The following is a 19,033-nucleotide window of genomic DNA, read 5'->3' on the forward strand; positions in this document are numbered from 1 at the left end:
CCCAGTGTTTCATTTTGTTCGGCTTCGGCCAAGAATTTTCATTTCGGTGCATCCCTAGTTTTACTCAACAGCATGCCAACCGAGCATGTTAACCCAAAATATTCATTTAAATCACTTGTATTTACATAACCAGACCAGCCTAGAAAACTCTTTTCTATAAACTTTTCTATAAACTTCTATAAACTCTAATAGCGCTATATAAGTAAACTTTAGCATATGACATTTTGTTGTAAGTTATATTATATTAATTGTATTGTATGCCTTTTTTTTAATTGTATGAAATTTCTTCTCTGTTACAGCTAACTGTACGCCCCCATGCAAAAATGGAGGGATGTGTTTGCGGCCCCACATTTGTGTGTGTAAGCCAGGCTCTAAAGGTAAGTCCTGTGAACAGACCACTCAGCCCCCATCCTCTCATCCAACTGGACCATTAAACGGACACACCAATGGTGGATTTCCAAACGGAGGTCATACAAATGGATATCCCAACGGTCATAATGTAATTCCCCAGCGTCCCATTCCTCAGCAGATCTTTCCTCAAGGCCAAGGTCAAGTGCCGTTACCGTTGCCCGGCACCAACATGGGACATCTGACTCTGTCCATGAAGCCATCACCTAACGGACCCATTCCTTATCAACCACAGTGAGTATGACGTCTGGATTCAGTCATTTATAGCATCATAAATACTGTGTCATGGTTCATGATTTGAGTGAATTTTCATTCATAATGGTTGTTTGGCTTTGTACTTTTTAGTATTTGGCCTTCTAGGTCAGCAAATGCATTTCAAACAGGCTAAAACATTCCTAATTGATTATACGTATTAATAAAAGGACAGTGCAGAATTCCTATGACCAGATTTTTGACTTTCAGCATGAAGCCTGGTTCACGCCGGAAATTATTTCAGCTTAGAACAGCAAAAAAGTCCAGTCATAGTTGAATAATCAAATAATATGCACTTCCAGCTGAAAGCACAGTGGTGTAATGGCATTGTAGGATGCTATTTTTAAAAACTTACTAGATGGCAGAATTTATTGGTGAAACTGATATTTGAGAACCAATTATATTACCTAAAAAGTTTGAATATTGGTAGAGAATACTAACAAACGTATAATCAGACTGTTTATTTAAGAATATATGTTCTAGTTTAGCACATAGCAAAGGCCTGTGAGTAGTTGTCTAAATGTATTTTGGACTTTTGCAATTCCTCAGGCCCTTAGTTCACCAAACTTGTCATTTTATTATTTTGGAATGAACTCCATAGCTCGGTATTAATGCCAGACCCACAGATGTTAACGGTCTCTGCCCCTTTCATGCCCCCCTACTAGGGCTGCACGATTAATCGCATGCGATATTTAACGCGCATCTTGTCAGTAAAGCCGGTTCTGTAATCAGCGGTAAATCTCCATCACGTGCGGGCTTTCACATGAAGCAGCATTTACTACACCTGTTTTACAGAAACACTTACTGTTCTTTAGCCTGACTCACTGAAATCTTTTTGCATGACTTACACTTGGGCTTTCACCAAATTGTGACTCCTGAACTCCTGATGTCAGCCTAGTTTTCATTTTCAGTTTTAATTTTTGTTTGCCCTCAAAACACGATTTTCATGAGAATCCTTTACCGTGACCCTGCAGACTCTTTAGTGACCTGTTTTATGGAAAGGGTTCTGCGGAGTATGCCTTGGGATTGTTTTGACTGCCACAAATATAGACGACTGGAAAGTTCACAATCAAATCGGATGTGAAACTTTCTTTATTTCTTTCTAACAGAGGGAATTGGACTGACTGCACACGCTGAGTCAAAATCTTGAGATGTGGGGGAAAGCCACAGAACTTGCCCCCATGTTGGTTCCAGGAAAAGCTGTAAGACTGTGGCAGGGCAGGATATTGATGAATTCTACATAAAATATTAATGAAAGCAGTTTATGTGCTGGGACTGACGTGCATTTTCAGTCAGAGTTTGGATGTATCTGCTTGGTAATTGCTACCAGACCTGTCCTCGAAAACTTCTGTGGGTTTCCACAGGGTTTATCGTGTGCGGAGGAGGTAGGCCTCTCTCCAGAACTCCCCTTCCTCAAAGCTGCAGACAAACTTGCTCAACATTTGAGAGGAATTTCCTGCATTTGAGATATTTGGATTATTTTGAATGTTATCAGTATATATCAGTGATTCCCAACCATGGTCCTGGAGGCACCTCAACATTGCACGTTTTGCATGTCTCCTTAATCAAACACACCTGATTCAGGTCATCGGCTCATTAGTAGAGACTTCAAGACCTGAAATTGGGGTGTCAGAGAAAGGAGACATGCAAAATGCGCAGTGTTGGTGTGCCTCCAGGACCAGGGTTGGGAACACTGGGTATATATAATCAATATTTAATTATATTATTAGTATAATATTTGGGTTACAAAAGTCAAAAAGACAAGACTCTGAGTGTTACAAGGTAGGTCTGTCAGGATATCAGAATTTACATTAAATTGTCTGTTTATGTTAATATCTTGTGACGACAAATGTTTTGGCAAGAAGTACACAAAGGCTTCATTGCAACCGTTTTATTTAATTATTTTTTAAATGTTATATTTTACATCGAAGGTGCAATGGTGTACTAAAAATGTCATTTTTGGGTGACATTTTTAAAGAATTATACCAGATATTTCATGGTTAACCTGATATTTGAGAACCAAATATGTTGTATAAAGTTGTTAAAATCTGTAAAGAATACTGATAAACTGATAATCAGTCTATAATTATAATAATCATCTATAATCAATCATCCGATGATAATCAGACTATCTCATATGTATGAAACAATAAAGCACACATCTAGTGTGTATAGTACCTATAGTACCTCTATAGTGATTTCACCCATATGTGTATCAAAGGATTCTAGAACCAACAGTCACCTGTCTGTCAGGAAGTGCTTGGATTTTATTTATTTATTTTTATTTATATTATATATATTTTTGACTAAAATACCAAGATTCTGCCACTCCATCTTGTCACAGTTTTGAAAACTGTTGAGTTACTGTCGCTATGCTTGTTCTTTTAGACCGCTTTTTACAGTCTCAGGGTTGCCAGGGTAACACGTGGAAGCAGTGAGTTATGCATTCATAAATTTTACATGCAAATACATTTCACATCATGTTCTTTCACTGTTATTTTACTCTTCAAATGGGATATTTGCAACTGTCAAAATGTGACAGTTATTAGGCCACATTTCCCTCCAAAACCGACTGAATGAGTGAAAGGTTTATTGAAGCACAGACTGAATGATTTGTTGGTGTGAGTGTGACAGGCAGCTGTGAGTCATCAGTGTGGGTTTAGTGTAGTGAAGCTGTGGTTGGGTGTCATCACCGCAGACATAGGTCAGTGAAATGGTTATTCAAACACTTGGGGAACCTAAACATTTTGGCTAATTGTGGACAAGCATCATGGAATGAATAGACGAAAAAACATTAGACCGATTAGAATCAAGTATGAGCCATGTAACAAATCTTTTTGAAGTCTCAATGAACTCTAACGCTCAGACAAAGAATCATTTCCAGGCAGGTTTCATGTGGCATGATTTTACAGGTGTGCAACAGTTGTACTGAAAAATGTCTCTCTGCGATGATAATTTTGAATTTATAGGCTTCAAAATCAAGATGTTACAGTGTTAAATTTACAGAGGCCTTGTATTAATATTATAGTGAGAAAAACCTTTAGATTTATAGTTGAATGAGTTTGTGGATTTGTGTCAAGAAAACCTGATCCATCCACAGGAACACTGCGGAGTGTTCCTAGGAGAGATTTTATACAGTGTTTTATGTTGACGCTTTATTTTCCGACCCTGGATCAATGCCGAGCATTGTGCTCAAGCTGTGTGGCACACTGTATTTACTCTAAACCTATTGTTTGGCTAAAGTGATTTGAGGTGTTTAATGTTGGAGGTTATGATTAAGTCTTGTAGTGTTTGTGCTCTGAGGATTTTTCTGTGTTGACTTATCCAGATCTCAAGTAAACTCATGAATCCTTTGTTGGCAGTTTAGGTGACCTTTAGGTGAGTTGAACACTGAGTGACTGATCCTTTTAAATACTCATAAAACCATAAGTTGGAACTGACATGGCTGGTTTAGTTTGTTGTTCACACCTTATCAAATCAGATTTTGGTAGAAAATAATTGCAAGTTAAAGTGAATGAAAGAGCTTATGGTGTATGCAGAAGCAGTAGCGAGCACCATGCTGTACTCTATTTAAAATAATAATTAATTGATCATTTTTTATTACTTTTCAATAATACTTCATTTAGAACAATTAATCCTGAAAAAAAAATGCAACAAAATATCATTGCAAATAATAATGGATTTTTTTGCATATTTTTTATAAATAACAAGGTAAATTAAATGCCTCACTAATTAGTACCAATTGATATTGTGGCTATAGCTGTGTACAGGTGGTTTGTGTGTTAGTATGCTGGGGTAAATTAATCTGGAGAAGTAAGCAACCTAGGCACAAATATGTGCCTCTATATACATTTCTGGGTTGGAAGTAAACGGTAAATCAAAGACTAACAAAACAATCCCCTTAATTCCTCTTTCACTTACTATCTTCTTCCCAGTGAGCACAGACTTGTCTTTTTTCTAGGTAAACTTATAGCTAACGTACACTTATTGTATGTGCCCTGTACACTGTAAGAAAAAACATCCATAGAAAAACAGATAATATCCTGGCAGAAAATTACCAGTATGCTTTGTTCATTTTTCAGACATTTCTTTCAATCCTAAAACACAGCACAATGCAATGTGTAATTCAAAATACAGGTAAAACACCTGTGAAACATCAGTACAGAAAATTCCTTCATATTAACATGGCACATTGGCCCAATTTTACGGACTTTAAGCAAGTATAATCACCCAGTGAGAAGCACATACTGACTCCACCACAGCATGATGTAACCACTAGCCTCCAGCGACAAAAACCCACCCATAATAGAGCAGTACTGTTAACACACACCTGGCTCTGTAACTCCTGTCAGTCAGGAGGTCTGGAGGTAATTGGTGCTGCTTGGTGCTCATGTCTGGCAGAACTTTGAAGTGTCAGTCACATCCAGGTTAGGTGCCACCCTACTCTGTGGAGAAGTGTGAACTGTCCTGCTGATGGGTAATAAGAAAAAAGGGAGAGGTTCATGGTTTCTTTAAAATCATGATAGTGGCTGTTAGCTGAACTCAGTATTCTTAGCATTTTAGGAAAATTTTTGATATTGCCAAAATGTAATTGGAACATGGACAATGAATCTTATTAATATATTGAGCAAAAATCATCAAATAATCATTTATTAAAATTTTTATTATTATAATTTTATTATTCTAAATAAATACCTAAATTGACATTTGTTGACATTTAATCAGTCCCATCAAGGTTTCATAGGACTTTTTTCTGATTATTTATTTATTTATTGCAGCGTAAAAATGACTGAATTTAGCTTTCTTGAAATGTGTGCATATATTCCAATAACCATGATGTATTTATGTAACTGGTGATAATATATGGCAAAAATACAATTACCTAAATATGTTTGCACAATGCACATTACTAAAATTGTGATCCTGGTCCTCCATGCAAAAGTCAATGAGATCACCAGCATAAATACTCAGCCTAAATATAGTTCTGCTTGGTTGAAAAACATAGAATTGTGTAGGTCACAATACCTTGCGGACTGTCACTGAATCAGTACAGTATCTAATCAGTGAAGCTTATATACTGTACTTTTAATGTTTTAAAATATTATTTACCGTTTATTAAACAATTATATTGTCTATTGTTGTAATATTGTTTTTCACTGCATGTGTCTCGGTTTGGAAGTGAGCTGAGGTCATGCATGAATGATTTGGAACGATCACTTGGAAATATTAAATATTACCCTCTCCAGGCCCTCAAATGGGCTTCATGTCGGAAATTTTCTGTCCTTTTTCAAACACTTGTATATAACCAGATGCCCTTCTCTGTTCTTTGCTCACTTTACAATGGCATTCACTGCAATACGGCAGCAAGACTGTTACATATTGATTCATTTGTTTGTGGAAATGAGACAAAAAGCTGGCACAAAAAATGTGGAGTACGCTTGATTTTGCATTAATTCTGTGATCACAGAATGGCGAAATCCTGGAGGGACTGTTTAATGAAGTAATCACAATATGCTTATGACAGCTGTAGCGATTTTGAGATAATCGGCATTATAATGTATCAAACAGCAGTAGCATGTAGTCTAGGTGTTATACGTCAGTGATGAAATTGGGTCTGCTGGTGTTTAGGAAACAAATATCCATCTGCAGACAATAGGTATTGAAGAGAGCAAAAGCATCCTGATGTGGGTCGCTGGGTTCATTAGAAGAGAGAGCTGTGTAGTGTCTCGCCGAGCGAGCACGAGGGAGGAACTGCACCGGATTCCGCCAGATTCTGGGAATAACAAGAGGATAAGTGCGGAAGGAGAAGAATAGACAAAGTGGTCAAAAAAGTGGGAGAAGGAAATGGAAAACCGAGATGGACAAAGTACTGATATTATTAAAGAAGGAGGATGGGCAGAGTGGTACAGAAAGAAGAGGTAGAGAGAGAAATGGACATGTGAATAATTAATTTGTTTATGTGAAAATAATCAACATCTGGAGATCACTGGAGTTCAGACCTGTGTAGCTGTTCGGTTTTGATTGAGAGGGAGAGAGAGAGTAAAAAAATTACTCTTTTTTTTCGATTTAATTACAGCACGTCTGCCAGCGTACGAGGTTGCGCCAGCTATTTTGTTGAGACTGGAATTGGAGCTTATGTTTATAACTTCTCTCTCTCTCTCTCCCTCTCGGCCTCTCTGACATCCCCCTCTCACTCTCATCTTCTCTCTGATGGAGCTGTGACTTCAACAGCAGTAGCTGGATGTTCCATAAGTATTGATTTCACGTTAAATGTTCATCCACAAGTGAAATTTGAGAACAAAGCTTCATATGGCCTTGTCTCCATATACACCACATTCTCAAGCTATTCCAATTTAGTGGACTGTAAAAGTTGCTCACTACTCAAATACTACTCAAAGAGCAAATTGGTTAAAATTGCTCATATTGCTCTTATAAAATTGTTTAGCTAACACGCATATTAAGCAGCACAACTGTTTTCAACATTGATAATAGGAAGAAATGTCTTTTGAAAAAATTTGAAAAAAATTATCAAATAGAAAACCGTTATTCACAGTATTTCTTCACAATAATACTGATTAACTGAAGTTTTGATAAAAAAAAATGCAACCATGTTGAGCATAAAAGACTTTCAAAGACATTCATCTTACCGACCCCGACCTGGTAATGTAGACTGTATATGTTTTTGTATTATTATTTTTTTTTTCATGTGGTGCCTTTAATTACCATGCTCTTTCAGATCATTCAGGCAACCCACTGGCTGGTTGATTTTAATAAAAATATGTCGTTTTGCACATTCCAAGTTATTATATATTGCTAGGCTGCAATAGACACGTTAGAAGAAGTGAGCGGAGCCGCATCACATGTGTTCAACCGCTATGCTCCAAAAACCATAATTACAATTCATATTACCAGGATTTACTCTGAATCTCAGCCCAGTGTTGTAAAATTCAATATAAACAGCTCATTATACTTCTGCTCCCCTTGCGCAGAATAATCTTAGGGCAAATAAACATTACTGAATTTTAAAAAAAAGAAAAGAAAAATATGTGGCTTCATGGCCACAGGAGCAGCATTGAGTGCTGACTGGCTCTCTAGAGCGCGTTCTGAATCCAGAAGCGAGTGGGTTCAGTTCCAGTCTCAGACAGGTTCATCTTCATCAGAGATGGCACATGTAAACAGATGTCCCTGCTGATCTAACCTGTCTACCAGAGGAGTCACTGTGGGCAGAAATCAGCTGGGATCACAGTACCTAAATGGATCTGGCTTTGTGCTCTGTAAACTTCTTCTCTTACTGGCCTGCTGTGGTGATGTGTGGAGGCCATAAAAGATCCTGCTGTTCTTTTGTTGTGGTTTTTATTGAGATATTTGAATGCAGACCACACAGTTTGTTCAGTTAACTGCTCGTCTGCAAACCTCATTTCATATTATGATACTATTTAAGTAGCTTCATACTAACATATTAAACTCATTTCTCACAGTGACTGTGTTCCTTGTTGAGTATCTTTTTCTTTCTTTGTTTGATGTCAGCTCCCCATATTCAGACTGTTGAATAATATCCATTTTCAGTGGTTGAAAACCAAATGTTGGTCACTTTGTATACAGCCGATACTTATTGTATTTAACGAACAATGTTAAATTAATAATATTTTATTGTTATAAAATCTAAAGCATAGTACATTTTTGAAAAATAATATTTCTGACACTCAAACAGGTATGTCCTATACAATTGTTTTGAAAGAGGGAAACAAGATGCATTTCTAGTTTCAACATTACTTATTCTTCACACATTCAGCTTTAAATACAATAAGTATCGGCTGTATGCAAAGTGACCAACATTTGGTTTTCAACCACTGAAAATGGGTATTATACAAAAGTCTGAATATGGGGCCTCATTGAATCTAGAACTCATCTAGAAACTAAAATTATATTGCGATATCTTTAATGCTTCTTGAGTTATAGCCACACAAACTTTGGAAAAAGAATACTTAAAGCATTCAGACAGGTATGTTCAATGCAGTTGTTTTGACAGAAGGAAACGAGATACATTTCTAGTTTCAACATTATTTGTTCTTCAGACATTCCTCTTTAAAAGAAACGAATTGTCATATTTTTGCAAAGTGACCCACATTTTTTGTTTGTGACCACTGAAAATGTGTACAATTTATCGATTTACTCCTGAAGCCATATTGAAATAGCTTTAAATACACGAATTGTCATATTTTTGCAAAGTGACCCACATTTTTTGTTTGTGACCACTGAAAATGTGTACAATTTATCGATTTACTCCTGAAGCCATATTGAAATTCCATTATCTCTGGAACTAAACCATACAGGGCCTTTAAAATGAAGATGCCAAAAGAGATGTTTGTTAAGACCTAATATCTAAAAGGGCATTAAGATATCTTTAATACTTTTTGAGTTATAGGCCTGCAAACTTTGGAGAAAAAACTTGAAAAGTGCTCTTTCCCCTTTTTGAATGGTCACCATTGGCACATAATGCAACAAAGATTGCTAAATTCAACAGATTTTACTAATAGACCAACCAATCTCTTTGTAAAAGTAACATGATGCTGCCATCTTTCTTAAGTCATTTTTACCCCCCTGTAATTTGGCTCTGAATCTCAGGTGAAAATTGCCATTTTGACCCCCCTCTACAAAATATTGGATTACTCAGTAAATATTCATCCATGACATTTAATATTTTGGCTTTCATCACTATACATGTCTGTCTTTCTTCAGAAAAAATATTAGCAAAATCAAAAATTTGAGCCGGGGACCTCTATAATATTAACAGTATTACTGTATTTTTATCAAATAAATGCAGCTTTGGTGAATATAATTAACTTCTTTCAAAATGCATTCTTTTGTGTGCCACAGTATAAAAAAGTCAGGTTTGAAACAAAATAGTGTGAATAATAAAGGCATAACTTTCATTTTTGGGTGGTGTCCCTTTAAGACGGCTTAGTCAACTAGACATAGACTAGACCAGTGGTTCTCAAACCTCTCCATGAAGTACCCCCAGCACTGCACATTTTGTATGTCTCCCTCATCTATCACACCTGATTCAACTTATCAGCTCATTAGTGGAGGCTGCAAGACCTGAAGTGGGTGTGTCAGATATAGGGAGACATACAAAATGTGCAGTGCTGGGTGTACTTCATGGAGAGGTTTGAGAACCACTGGACTAGACTAACTGATTTTTAAAACATGTAATTTTGAGGCCTAGTGAAAGCGACATGAAAGTGCACAACTCTAATGGTAAATGGAGATATTTGTTCTAGAGTTGATGCTGAAAAGTACTTCAGTACATCCATCTCCATCCCTTTCGGCGGTCCACAGGAAGACAATTATAACTTGAACAGTGCTCAGTTGTCTGTGCTAAACATACTGAAAAAATGGTCTGGGCCACAGAGCACATCTGGGCACAAACCCAATGGTTTCCTTACAATGATTTACATTACGGCACACGTGTATTCACAGATTTATGTCACCGTCTGCTGAACATTCAATAACAAGTGTAAGAGAATGCTGTATTTCACATGCATACATCAAATGTGCTGCGTACATCTTACACGCGTGTGTTATGTGGCGTTGAAAGTGTCCAGTCAGCCCTTCAGGGAGGGTTTTCGTCAGGGATAGTCTTACGCTGTCTGCGGTTGTGGGTGTTTGGGCTTTACGTCACAGTCCTAAGTGTATTAAGGACTGATATTTTTTATAAATGTTGTCCTCATTTATATGTGCATGTGTGTGTAGCCTGTATGAGAAGGTTTCAACTAAGTCTGGTGTTTTAGGGAGGATCCGTGTGTATGGAGAGTGTTTGTGTTTGGGTTTAAATGTATTTACAGACTGTGTGTGTCTGGATGTGTGGTTAGCGTGTAGGCATTTAGAAAGAGTGTATGTGTGTGGTTTGTGTGGGTGGGTGTGCGTATGTGGTTTGGCTTGAGTGTGTGTGTGTGTGTGTGTGTATGTATTTAGAGAGGGTCTGTGTGGTTTGTGTAGTGTGTTTGTGTGTATATGTTTAAACTGTTACAGTGATCCACAGGTGCTGGGCCGGTCAGGTTTCTTGTGTTGTTTGGTTTCAAGCTGAAATGCAGCCTGGCAGTGAACCAGAGTCTGGATTCATGGAGCACCTCGGGTTTAGTGTGGTAGACCTGTCCAGACACCTGTCAAACGAGAAGCCGGGGAGCAATGCGCGAGAAAGAGAGACAATAAAAGAGACACGACCTCCCCGTCACTGTGGCCGCCAGCTTGTGCACCTGTTGAGGAAGAGTTACAAGATGCCCGCTGGCATAAGAACATGGGAGACAGTCATGGTGTAGTATAGTCCTCTTGGAGGAGATTAGAACAAGCCAGCTGGCCTCCCTCACAAACACAGACACAAAATTCAGTTTTCCTGTCTACATGTGCAGGAAACCCACAGCCCTTTCCACACCAGGTCTTGTAACGCAGCTTATTAGGAAGTTCATGAGTGCTGGCTTTAGAATTATAAGCCCATTCTGGTTTTAATGCTCTTGGCTTTATTAGTAATAGTGCTTGCTTAGGCAATGCCCAAACAATCACCCAAACACCCAGCTTCACCGCATTGGGCTGCATTCATTAGTAATTGCGCACAAGTGTTCTTACTTAGATGGGCAGACACAGTTCTCACGCAAAATTCTCATGCATTAAATTTATTCATTCCCTCGTTCTAATGTTTATAAATCTGGATTATTTTGAATGTAGAGCATGTACATGCAGTTGCGAATTAGCATAATACATGCCCAATTCATCTCCATATAAGGGATTTTCGTACTAGCTCTCCTGTGCAGCAATTCATCATTCTCTGCAAATGCAATAAAGCAATCGCATGGCACACAGAAGCACTTAAATAGCCTACAGGGGAAAAAAGATAGAAAGGGGAAAAAATCAATAATTAAACACTGCGTCGTCAGTGTTGGTATTGTATCAGACATTTGCACTTAACATATGAAAATCAAGCTCAAATGGAGTTAACAAGGTTTTTGACCAGCGAATGATGGAGATCTGTTTGGTCTGTCAATATAACGGCCGCATTTGAGGCAGCAAGTGCATCGCATTATACGCTTTCATCAGCTTTTACATATAACTTTTATTGTAGCTATATGGGTGATTAGTTTTTCTTGTTGTTTAATACACTTGGCCAAAATCTCATGATATAAATGATGATGTGCGATATGCACAGGATATTTATAACATACAAAAAGTATATTGGCTACAACTAGATGGCAAATAGCCTACTTCTCCACTCTTCAAACACACAAAAACATTAGCCTTTAAAGACATAGTGTTTGAGTAAAGAAAACGCTGTACTATTCAAACGTCAGTTATTTATTTACCCTTGCATTGCAAAAAAGCGGAGATCTGTCTCCTCCTGTGCACTCCTGCGGGGTGAAGTTACGAGGTTTCGTTGACAGTTTGAGGATCCAATGGCGTTATGAAGTTTTATTATTGGTTAAATATTTGTAAAAACCCTCTCATTTAAAATAATAATGAAATATAATAGAGATATTAAGTTTGGATAATTTTTCATGGCACACCTGACTGGGCTAAGGTACGGCAACTGCCATACTCTGCCATATGGAAACGCCGCCTCTGCTCTCACCACACACCAGCTACAGATAGAGAGGAGAGAGAGTGATAGAGCCAATTTAGTGGATGGGGATTATTAGGAGGCCATGATTGACAAGGGACAGTGGATGGAATTCGGCCTGGACACTGGGGATGCACCTCTACTCTTTACGAGAAGTGCCATGGGATTTTTAGTGACCACAGAGAGTTAGGACCTCGGTTTAAAGTCTCATCCGAAAGGCATTAGGACCCACACAGACCACAGGGTGAGCACTCCCTGCTGGCCTCACTAACACCTCTTCCAGCAGCAACCTAGTTTTCCCAGGAGGTCTCCTATCCAGGTGCTGACCAGGCTCAACCCTGCTTAGCTTCAGTGGGCAATTGTTGCTGTTTAATTCAATTTCAATATCTAAATGTTAGTGAAAAGAATAAAAATACACTTTTAGATATCAATCCATATGTGATGGACATAGGTTATGATCATCTTTGGTATCTCCTTTGAAGGCATCTTGAGTAAAATCGCTCCATATTTAACTAAGCACATACAAAACACTTGAACCAGAAGTGAGGAGACCTGTTTTACAGAATACAGAAGTCTGTTGCGCATAATACCCATTGTCTGTATAGATGCATGTAGATGCATGTAGATAGTGGGAAAATGGAGCAATGCATTTGGAAATGCTTGAAATACTGTCTTCCACTAGTTCTCACCACATATCAGCTTCCACTGTCCAGGACATGTGATGGTGTGTGTGAGAGAGAGAGTTTATAAGCACTTACACAGCTCATTGCTTTCCACCTGTTTAAGAAGAGACATTTTATACTCTTTCTTTTTATGTGCGTGGTCTGCTCTTTGTAAACTGTAATGTTCTGTGTTTGTGGGGTGTAACTGGCTTTACTTTTGAAAACACCAACTTGAATTGTCATGCTGGTTCAGGGTGGTTTATGCTGGTCTAGCTCTAGCTGGTGAACAAGCATGGCCATGTTTCTCGACAGCAAAAACCGTAACAACCATACTCTGAACCATACAGTATGTTTGTCAGTTTGGTTTTGTGTTTTTTGCTCTGAGTGGGGGGCCCAAACTCAACTCTTAGAGGCTATTATATGCTTTTCCCAGACAAATTCATAGGTCTTGCTCAAGTGCGTGTGTGTCTAAACGTGTTGGCATTCACCTTCTCATAACTAGAATACAAAACAGTTGCTAAAACCTTTTTTATATCTGTGTGTCTGTGTTTTTCAGCCCCAGAGTTGTAAACACTGAGCCAATTGACTGGTCTTTAAATCGTTTGATTTGTTGGTACATATGCACGGCACAGAACTTAAGTAAACTATTATATGTAAAGACTGTGAGAAAGGGTGAGAGACTATGCTCTTCAACACATTGCATGACATTAAGAGCAGCAAACAAACATTTCAAAATGAGACCTCTTTGGAAACATCAAACGAGAGATGAAAGACAGACGGAGCAACAAAGCTGAATAGTGTGAAAGACAAGATGAGAGATCAGTGGGGAAAAGCAACCTCTGTTTACACTTTCCCTGTAAATATTCTCATTTTGTTTGCTCGTTTTTGTGTATCTGCTCCTTCCATTGCTTTACATTTGATCAGAAATCAGACACTGTTTATACACTTTGTCCTCACATTCTTGCTTTGTTGTGGATAAAAAGCATGTTGTTTTGTCTGAAACTTTGCTTGCACTGAAAGGCAGCGATCACTGCCTGCTCTCCCATTGGTAGTTGTCACATCGAGTAACTGCTCATTTGCATAAAGTCGAACTCTGCAGTATTTGTCAGTATTGATGTCACATTACTGATATCTGGTCAAAATTGCAAGTCATTTTCATTAAGAATGGCCCTTAAAGATGTAGTTCGCCCAAAAATTTAAATTCTGTCAACATGTCACCCTCATGTCATTCCAAACCTGTATGAATGTTGGTAACCAAACCATAGTTTCCATTCCCATTGACTTACATCATATTTTTGTTCATACAATGGAAGTCCGAACCAAAACTGTTTGAAAGAATAGTCAGATACAGGTTTGGAACAACATGACGTTGAATGCATTTTAGGGTGGACTATCTCTAAGAGTACAGACACCATTCAGACAGTATCTGAGGTTTGTGCTGTTATTCTAAGTTGCCGACCCTGATTTAGTCCTGTGCGTCATCGTCTTAGAAAGCTTCCCAGCTGTGATTCTGAGCAACCACATCCCTGTTTTCTTCATCCTAATAGATGTATGAAAGCTGTGTGCTGTGTTTTGTCTCCTTATTAGCAAGATGTTTGATACTTTCACACAGACGTAGCTGATAATTATCAGATTCAGTACCCATAATCCCCTTACAGACTTCTTGTGGGAAATTTGGCTGTATTTGGTTTTTACATTGTGTTCTTTACTCTTCCAAACGCTAGTGAGCTGACTATCTAAAGAGCATTTTAAGGGACTTTCTAAAAGGTAGACTATCGCTTAAAATGCACATGATGCTGTCTTATGAGATGGCTCATTTTGGCCAAATTCTACAGCAACATTGTGTCCTTATTTTAGTATTATTTATACTATTATATTTATTAATATTTTAACTTGGCTTTTTTCAGTTTTCATTTTAGTTGTAGTGGATATTATGTGCTTTCATCATTTTTAATAGTTTTCTTTTTTATATTTCAGTATAGCTTTAATTTTTGTGTTAATTTTTGTGCTTAATTTTAGTGCAGTTTTAGTACTTCAGCTTTAATTTCAGTTAGCTGCCAAGGTAACAAATTTAAGTTCATCGTGTAATATTTATATTTTATTTTATTTCAGCTTTATTTCAGTTACCAAAATTGCTTTTAATAGTTCAAGTTAACACTGGCGGTGAAGGCAATCCCAGAATGCACTGCATCAAAATGAAGCAGCAGTATTTCACTCATTCATAATTGAGCTCACTTAGCCAGTAAACTCTATTATGATATACTAAAAGAAAGAAAAAGGATTTTACAGAAAAATGAATATGGTTATAACAGAAAGAGAGTGTCATGTGCTATGATGTGCTATGATTGATTGTTGTCTATGTGCTGGCATTCAGCTGTATGTGTGTGATCAACATAATGCAAAACAAATATGAATCATGTGAATGCTGATGTGTTTTCTATGTTGCAAGTGATTGGTTTCATTTACATGTGACCAGAAGCATGTCTGCATGTTCAGGGTGCTATGGTTTTCCATATGGCCTTGAGCATATAATTAATCAAAATGAAAACCACATAAATTAAAATATGAATACATGATCAATATAAATATATGAATGTTCAATATGGACATAAATCATTGTAACAGAAAGACAGAGTGACAGAAAGAAAAAATAACATTAAAAAAAACACACTTGAAAAAGTAAGGTGTTTACATTTTTTTGTTTTTAATGTTTGTATCTTGCAGAGTACAAAACCCAGTTTCAATGACAATGCACCAAAGCAAAACCCAGAAATTCATGGTTCAACAGAAAAACTACCACACTCACACACAACTGCACGGAGTCGGACCCACCCTGAACCGGGCCATCCCTCTTTCAGTGGGACACAATCCAATAAATGGTAAGTACAATCCCTCTAGAGCTGGATCTCTTTGAATTCAATGTGGGTTTTTTTTGTGTGTGTTGTCTTTCACAGCACATGAGCACGTCAATTAAAACACCTAAAAACCACTGTAAAGTTGTTTAAAAGACTTTTGCACTATATTCTAAGTCATATGATAGATATGTGTGAGAAACGCATTGAAATTTAAGTCACAAGAAATGTAAAAACTAATGATGTTAGGCGTTGTTTAACCTGCACTGTATTTACTTGACGGAAGAATTGTTCATGTGACACTGAAGACTGCAGTAGTGGCTGCTGAAAATTCAGCTTTGCCATCACACTAATAAATTATATATTCAAATAGATAAGTTATTTTAAATTGTAATAATATTTCACATTATTACTGTTTTTACTGTATTTTTTATTTTAAAAAATACATCCTTGGTGAATATTATTTAACATTTAAAAAATTTTTTTAAATCTTACCCACTCCTGCACAGTAGTGTATGTCTTGGCTTCCATTCTCTATAATTTTGACACATTGATGTAATCCCAAAGCATCTCCTCCTGTTGAAGTAATATGAGAAAGAGTGACATCAGCATCTCAAAATGTTATTTAATGTATCGGTTTTTATTTTTCAACAAGTCTCACTGACTCTGCATGAAGATCTGGGTGTTTGATGGAATGACAGATCACACACACTGTGAAACATTCCGTGTGCAGAGTGACAGCATGTCTGGCTCGCTTAGAAACGTTTAGCTCCGTGTCTGCAATGCTGTGAGATGACAGTACGATTTTGTTATACAGCTGTAGTATGAAGTTGAAGATGATGATAAAACAGGGTTCCCACAGTCATCAATATTAAAGATGAATATGAAAACTTCCAAGCCTAGAAGAGTTATGGAAATGTATGAAATATTGAAAAGTCATGGAAATTTCTATAGAAAGCACCCCCCCCCAAGCTAATCATACTAGATTCGAGTACAATAGCTACAAAATGAATTTTAAACATCATTATCCATCACAAACCACCAGAATGTCATGGAAAAGTAAGAAAATTAATTGATCAAAAGGTGTGGGAATCCACAGTACAAATTAGTGGTTAGATGGTTCACAACCACAAGCATGTGCATTTTAGACCCTACTTTCTCGCTTCCCCTCTCTCTATTGCTTGTCTGCTGTCGTCTTATTTATTGTAATTTTGTATTGCTGCAGGTCGGCCCTTAAGTTATGGCCCCATTGTTTTTTTTCCAAGTGGATCCTCTGGTTTGGAATCGTATAAAGACTTAAGCATTGCCTTGTGCGCTGCACTGTCTAAAGTGAGTTATTAGCCTCATTTTCTCCAGGTAATTTTAGATAAAAGCCTGGCCATGAGAGAAGGCAAGAACTGGAGAAAAGAGAGAGAGGGGGAAAATTAAATGACAGAGCGTTACGATAAACGGTCATTGAGGGAAGTGCTCTTAGGAGGCAGGTGAGAGGATTAGATACAGTAGTTCTACATGTGAATGAGGGGACAGTGGGGCGGCAGAACTAATGTGTAGCATGACATCTATTATCCCTCTTCCTGCCCTGCAGACTGGCAGTGTTACACAACTCTGCCAAGTACAGCCAGAGCTATGCTGTAATACTAATGCAAGTAGGAGCCCGTGGGGTATTGGGTAACTGTTTTTGCACGGTGTTGTGGTCTGACATGCCGTTTCTCGCTGCTTTGAAACTCAGCCAAACCGCACTCTGACTGGATGTCGGATCGTACAGAAGTGACCGGGTTCACTCAGAGGGAGACAGACCTTTACATATTACATTACGTTAGTCTGTAGGCCGTAAAAGACAAGCATCTGACTGACTACCTGTTGACCTCATGTTACATTTGTAGTTTTGATTGGATTTATGGATTGATGGAAAGAAGGGGGATTGGGTTAGATCTACAGTTTGAACAGAAACTTTTACATTTTTGGTTACTGGTGCAACAATGCACACTTCAGATTGAATGATAGACAAATGCTGTATTCGTGTGTTGGTTCACCTTGATTTACTTTGGGGACAAGGAACACTTCAAAAAAGTAATTTGTTCACAAATCAGACTACAAAGGTTGTGCTACATGTTTCTGATTCTCTAAAAAATAAACGGCTTGTAGGAGAATGCCATTTTATCTCATTACATTTGATTCCTGCTTAATCTGACTAAAACATACATTTGGGTATGTCTTCCAAGGTAGCCTAATAGCCTAATTTGTTAGCAATAGACATAAAGGGAGAGCAGGGTAAAAATATAAATTTTCCTGTTAATCATAGTCTTGATTTGAATGATCTCAATTCTCAAAATCTTTTCTATTATTACTGCTGAATCTACAGCTTCAGGTGAAGTTTGTGGACCGAATTCAAAGTAAAAAGATAAAAAGGGTGTTTACTGCAAAATAATGACAAGAAAACACTTATATTAATGTGTCTAATTCGCAAACAAATGACTCTTAAGAAATGAATCTTTTTATTGAATTGAAAAATAAGCAGCCAGTGTTATTTAATTCCTGAACAAACGACTCTCTTAATCCATTTCTTGTAATGAATCATTCAAAAAGACTGTTAACATTTAAATCAGTTTGTCATATCCTGATATAAATTATGAAATACAGACGTTGTATTAATATTAATTTATTTAAAGAAAACAAAAAAGAAAACTTTGAGCAAGATTTGCCATCTCTTGCTTGAAAGGCAAGAAATATCTCTCTAAGCCACATTAGCTCATGTCCAGGTAGGGGACTGAAATCCTAGCATCAAATCTGAGGTTAGGTTTTATAATTAGTTTGATATAAAAACTAAACAAATCTGTGGTATTTCCTATGGTAATTTAGATTTTCCAACTAAAAGTGTATTTGTGGTTAATGGTAGTTGTAGTTATAGCAGACTGACTAGTTTCTCAATGTCTTAGGTGTCTGGCTCCCGGTGAGGTCTGTCCAACACGAGAGACGGCCTGTCAGCAGCCCTCCGTGTGTGCGCGTGTGTGTGTGTGTGTGTGGCACTCTGGTAAAGCCATTCATCTCTTGTCGTCTGTTGCTGTACACTCTCAGTGTGTCTTCCTCAATTTACTTTCCTTTCTCACTTCATAACAGCTGTTTGATCTTTGAGGAAAGGTTACATGTTAGATTCTAGTAGATTTACTTTACATAGAGAGAGGGAAGGAGACTAAGCATTATAAGGCTTAGTCTTATAAGCATAATACAGATGTTGGTGACTTTTGGTGAAA

At 37.6% G+C, this 19,033-nt stretch overlaps 1 protein-coding gene across 3 annotated transcripts in view; it reads left to right on the top strand.

The window, feature by feature from the left end:
- ltbp1 (latent transforming growth factor beta binding protein 1) overlaps positions 1 to 19,033 on the top strand; it is an 86,659-nt gene that overhangs the window by 17,933 nt on the left and 49,693 nt on the right. For all 3 annotated transcript variants that reach the window (XM_016558101.1, XM_016558108.1, XM_016558116.1), the window contains exons 3-4: positions 300 to 642; positions 15,655 to 15,809. In XM_016558101.1, the coding sequence (XP_016413587.1) occupies positions 300 to 642; positions 15,655 to 15,809 (498 nt within the window). The remainder of the gene's footprint in view (positions 1 to 299; positions 643 to 15,654; positions 15,810 to 19,033) is intronic.

The sequence above is a fragment of the Sinocyclocheilus rhinocerous genome, unplaced genomic scaffold, assembly GCF_001515625.1.
Source record: "Sinocyclocheilus rhinocerous isolate Xijiao unplaced genomic scaffold, SAMN03320098_v1.1 scaffold851, whole genome shotgun sequence".
NCBI lineage: Eukaryota > Metazoa > Chordata > Actinopteri > Cypriniformes > Cyprinidae > Sinocyclocheilus > Sinocyclocheilus rhinocerous.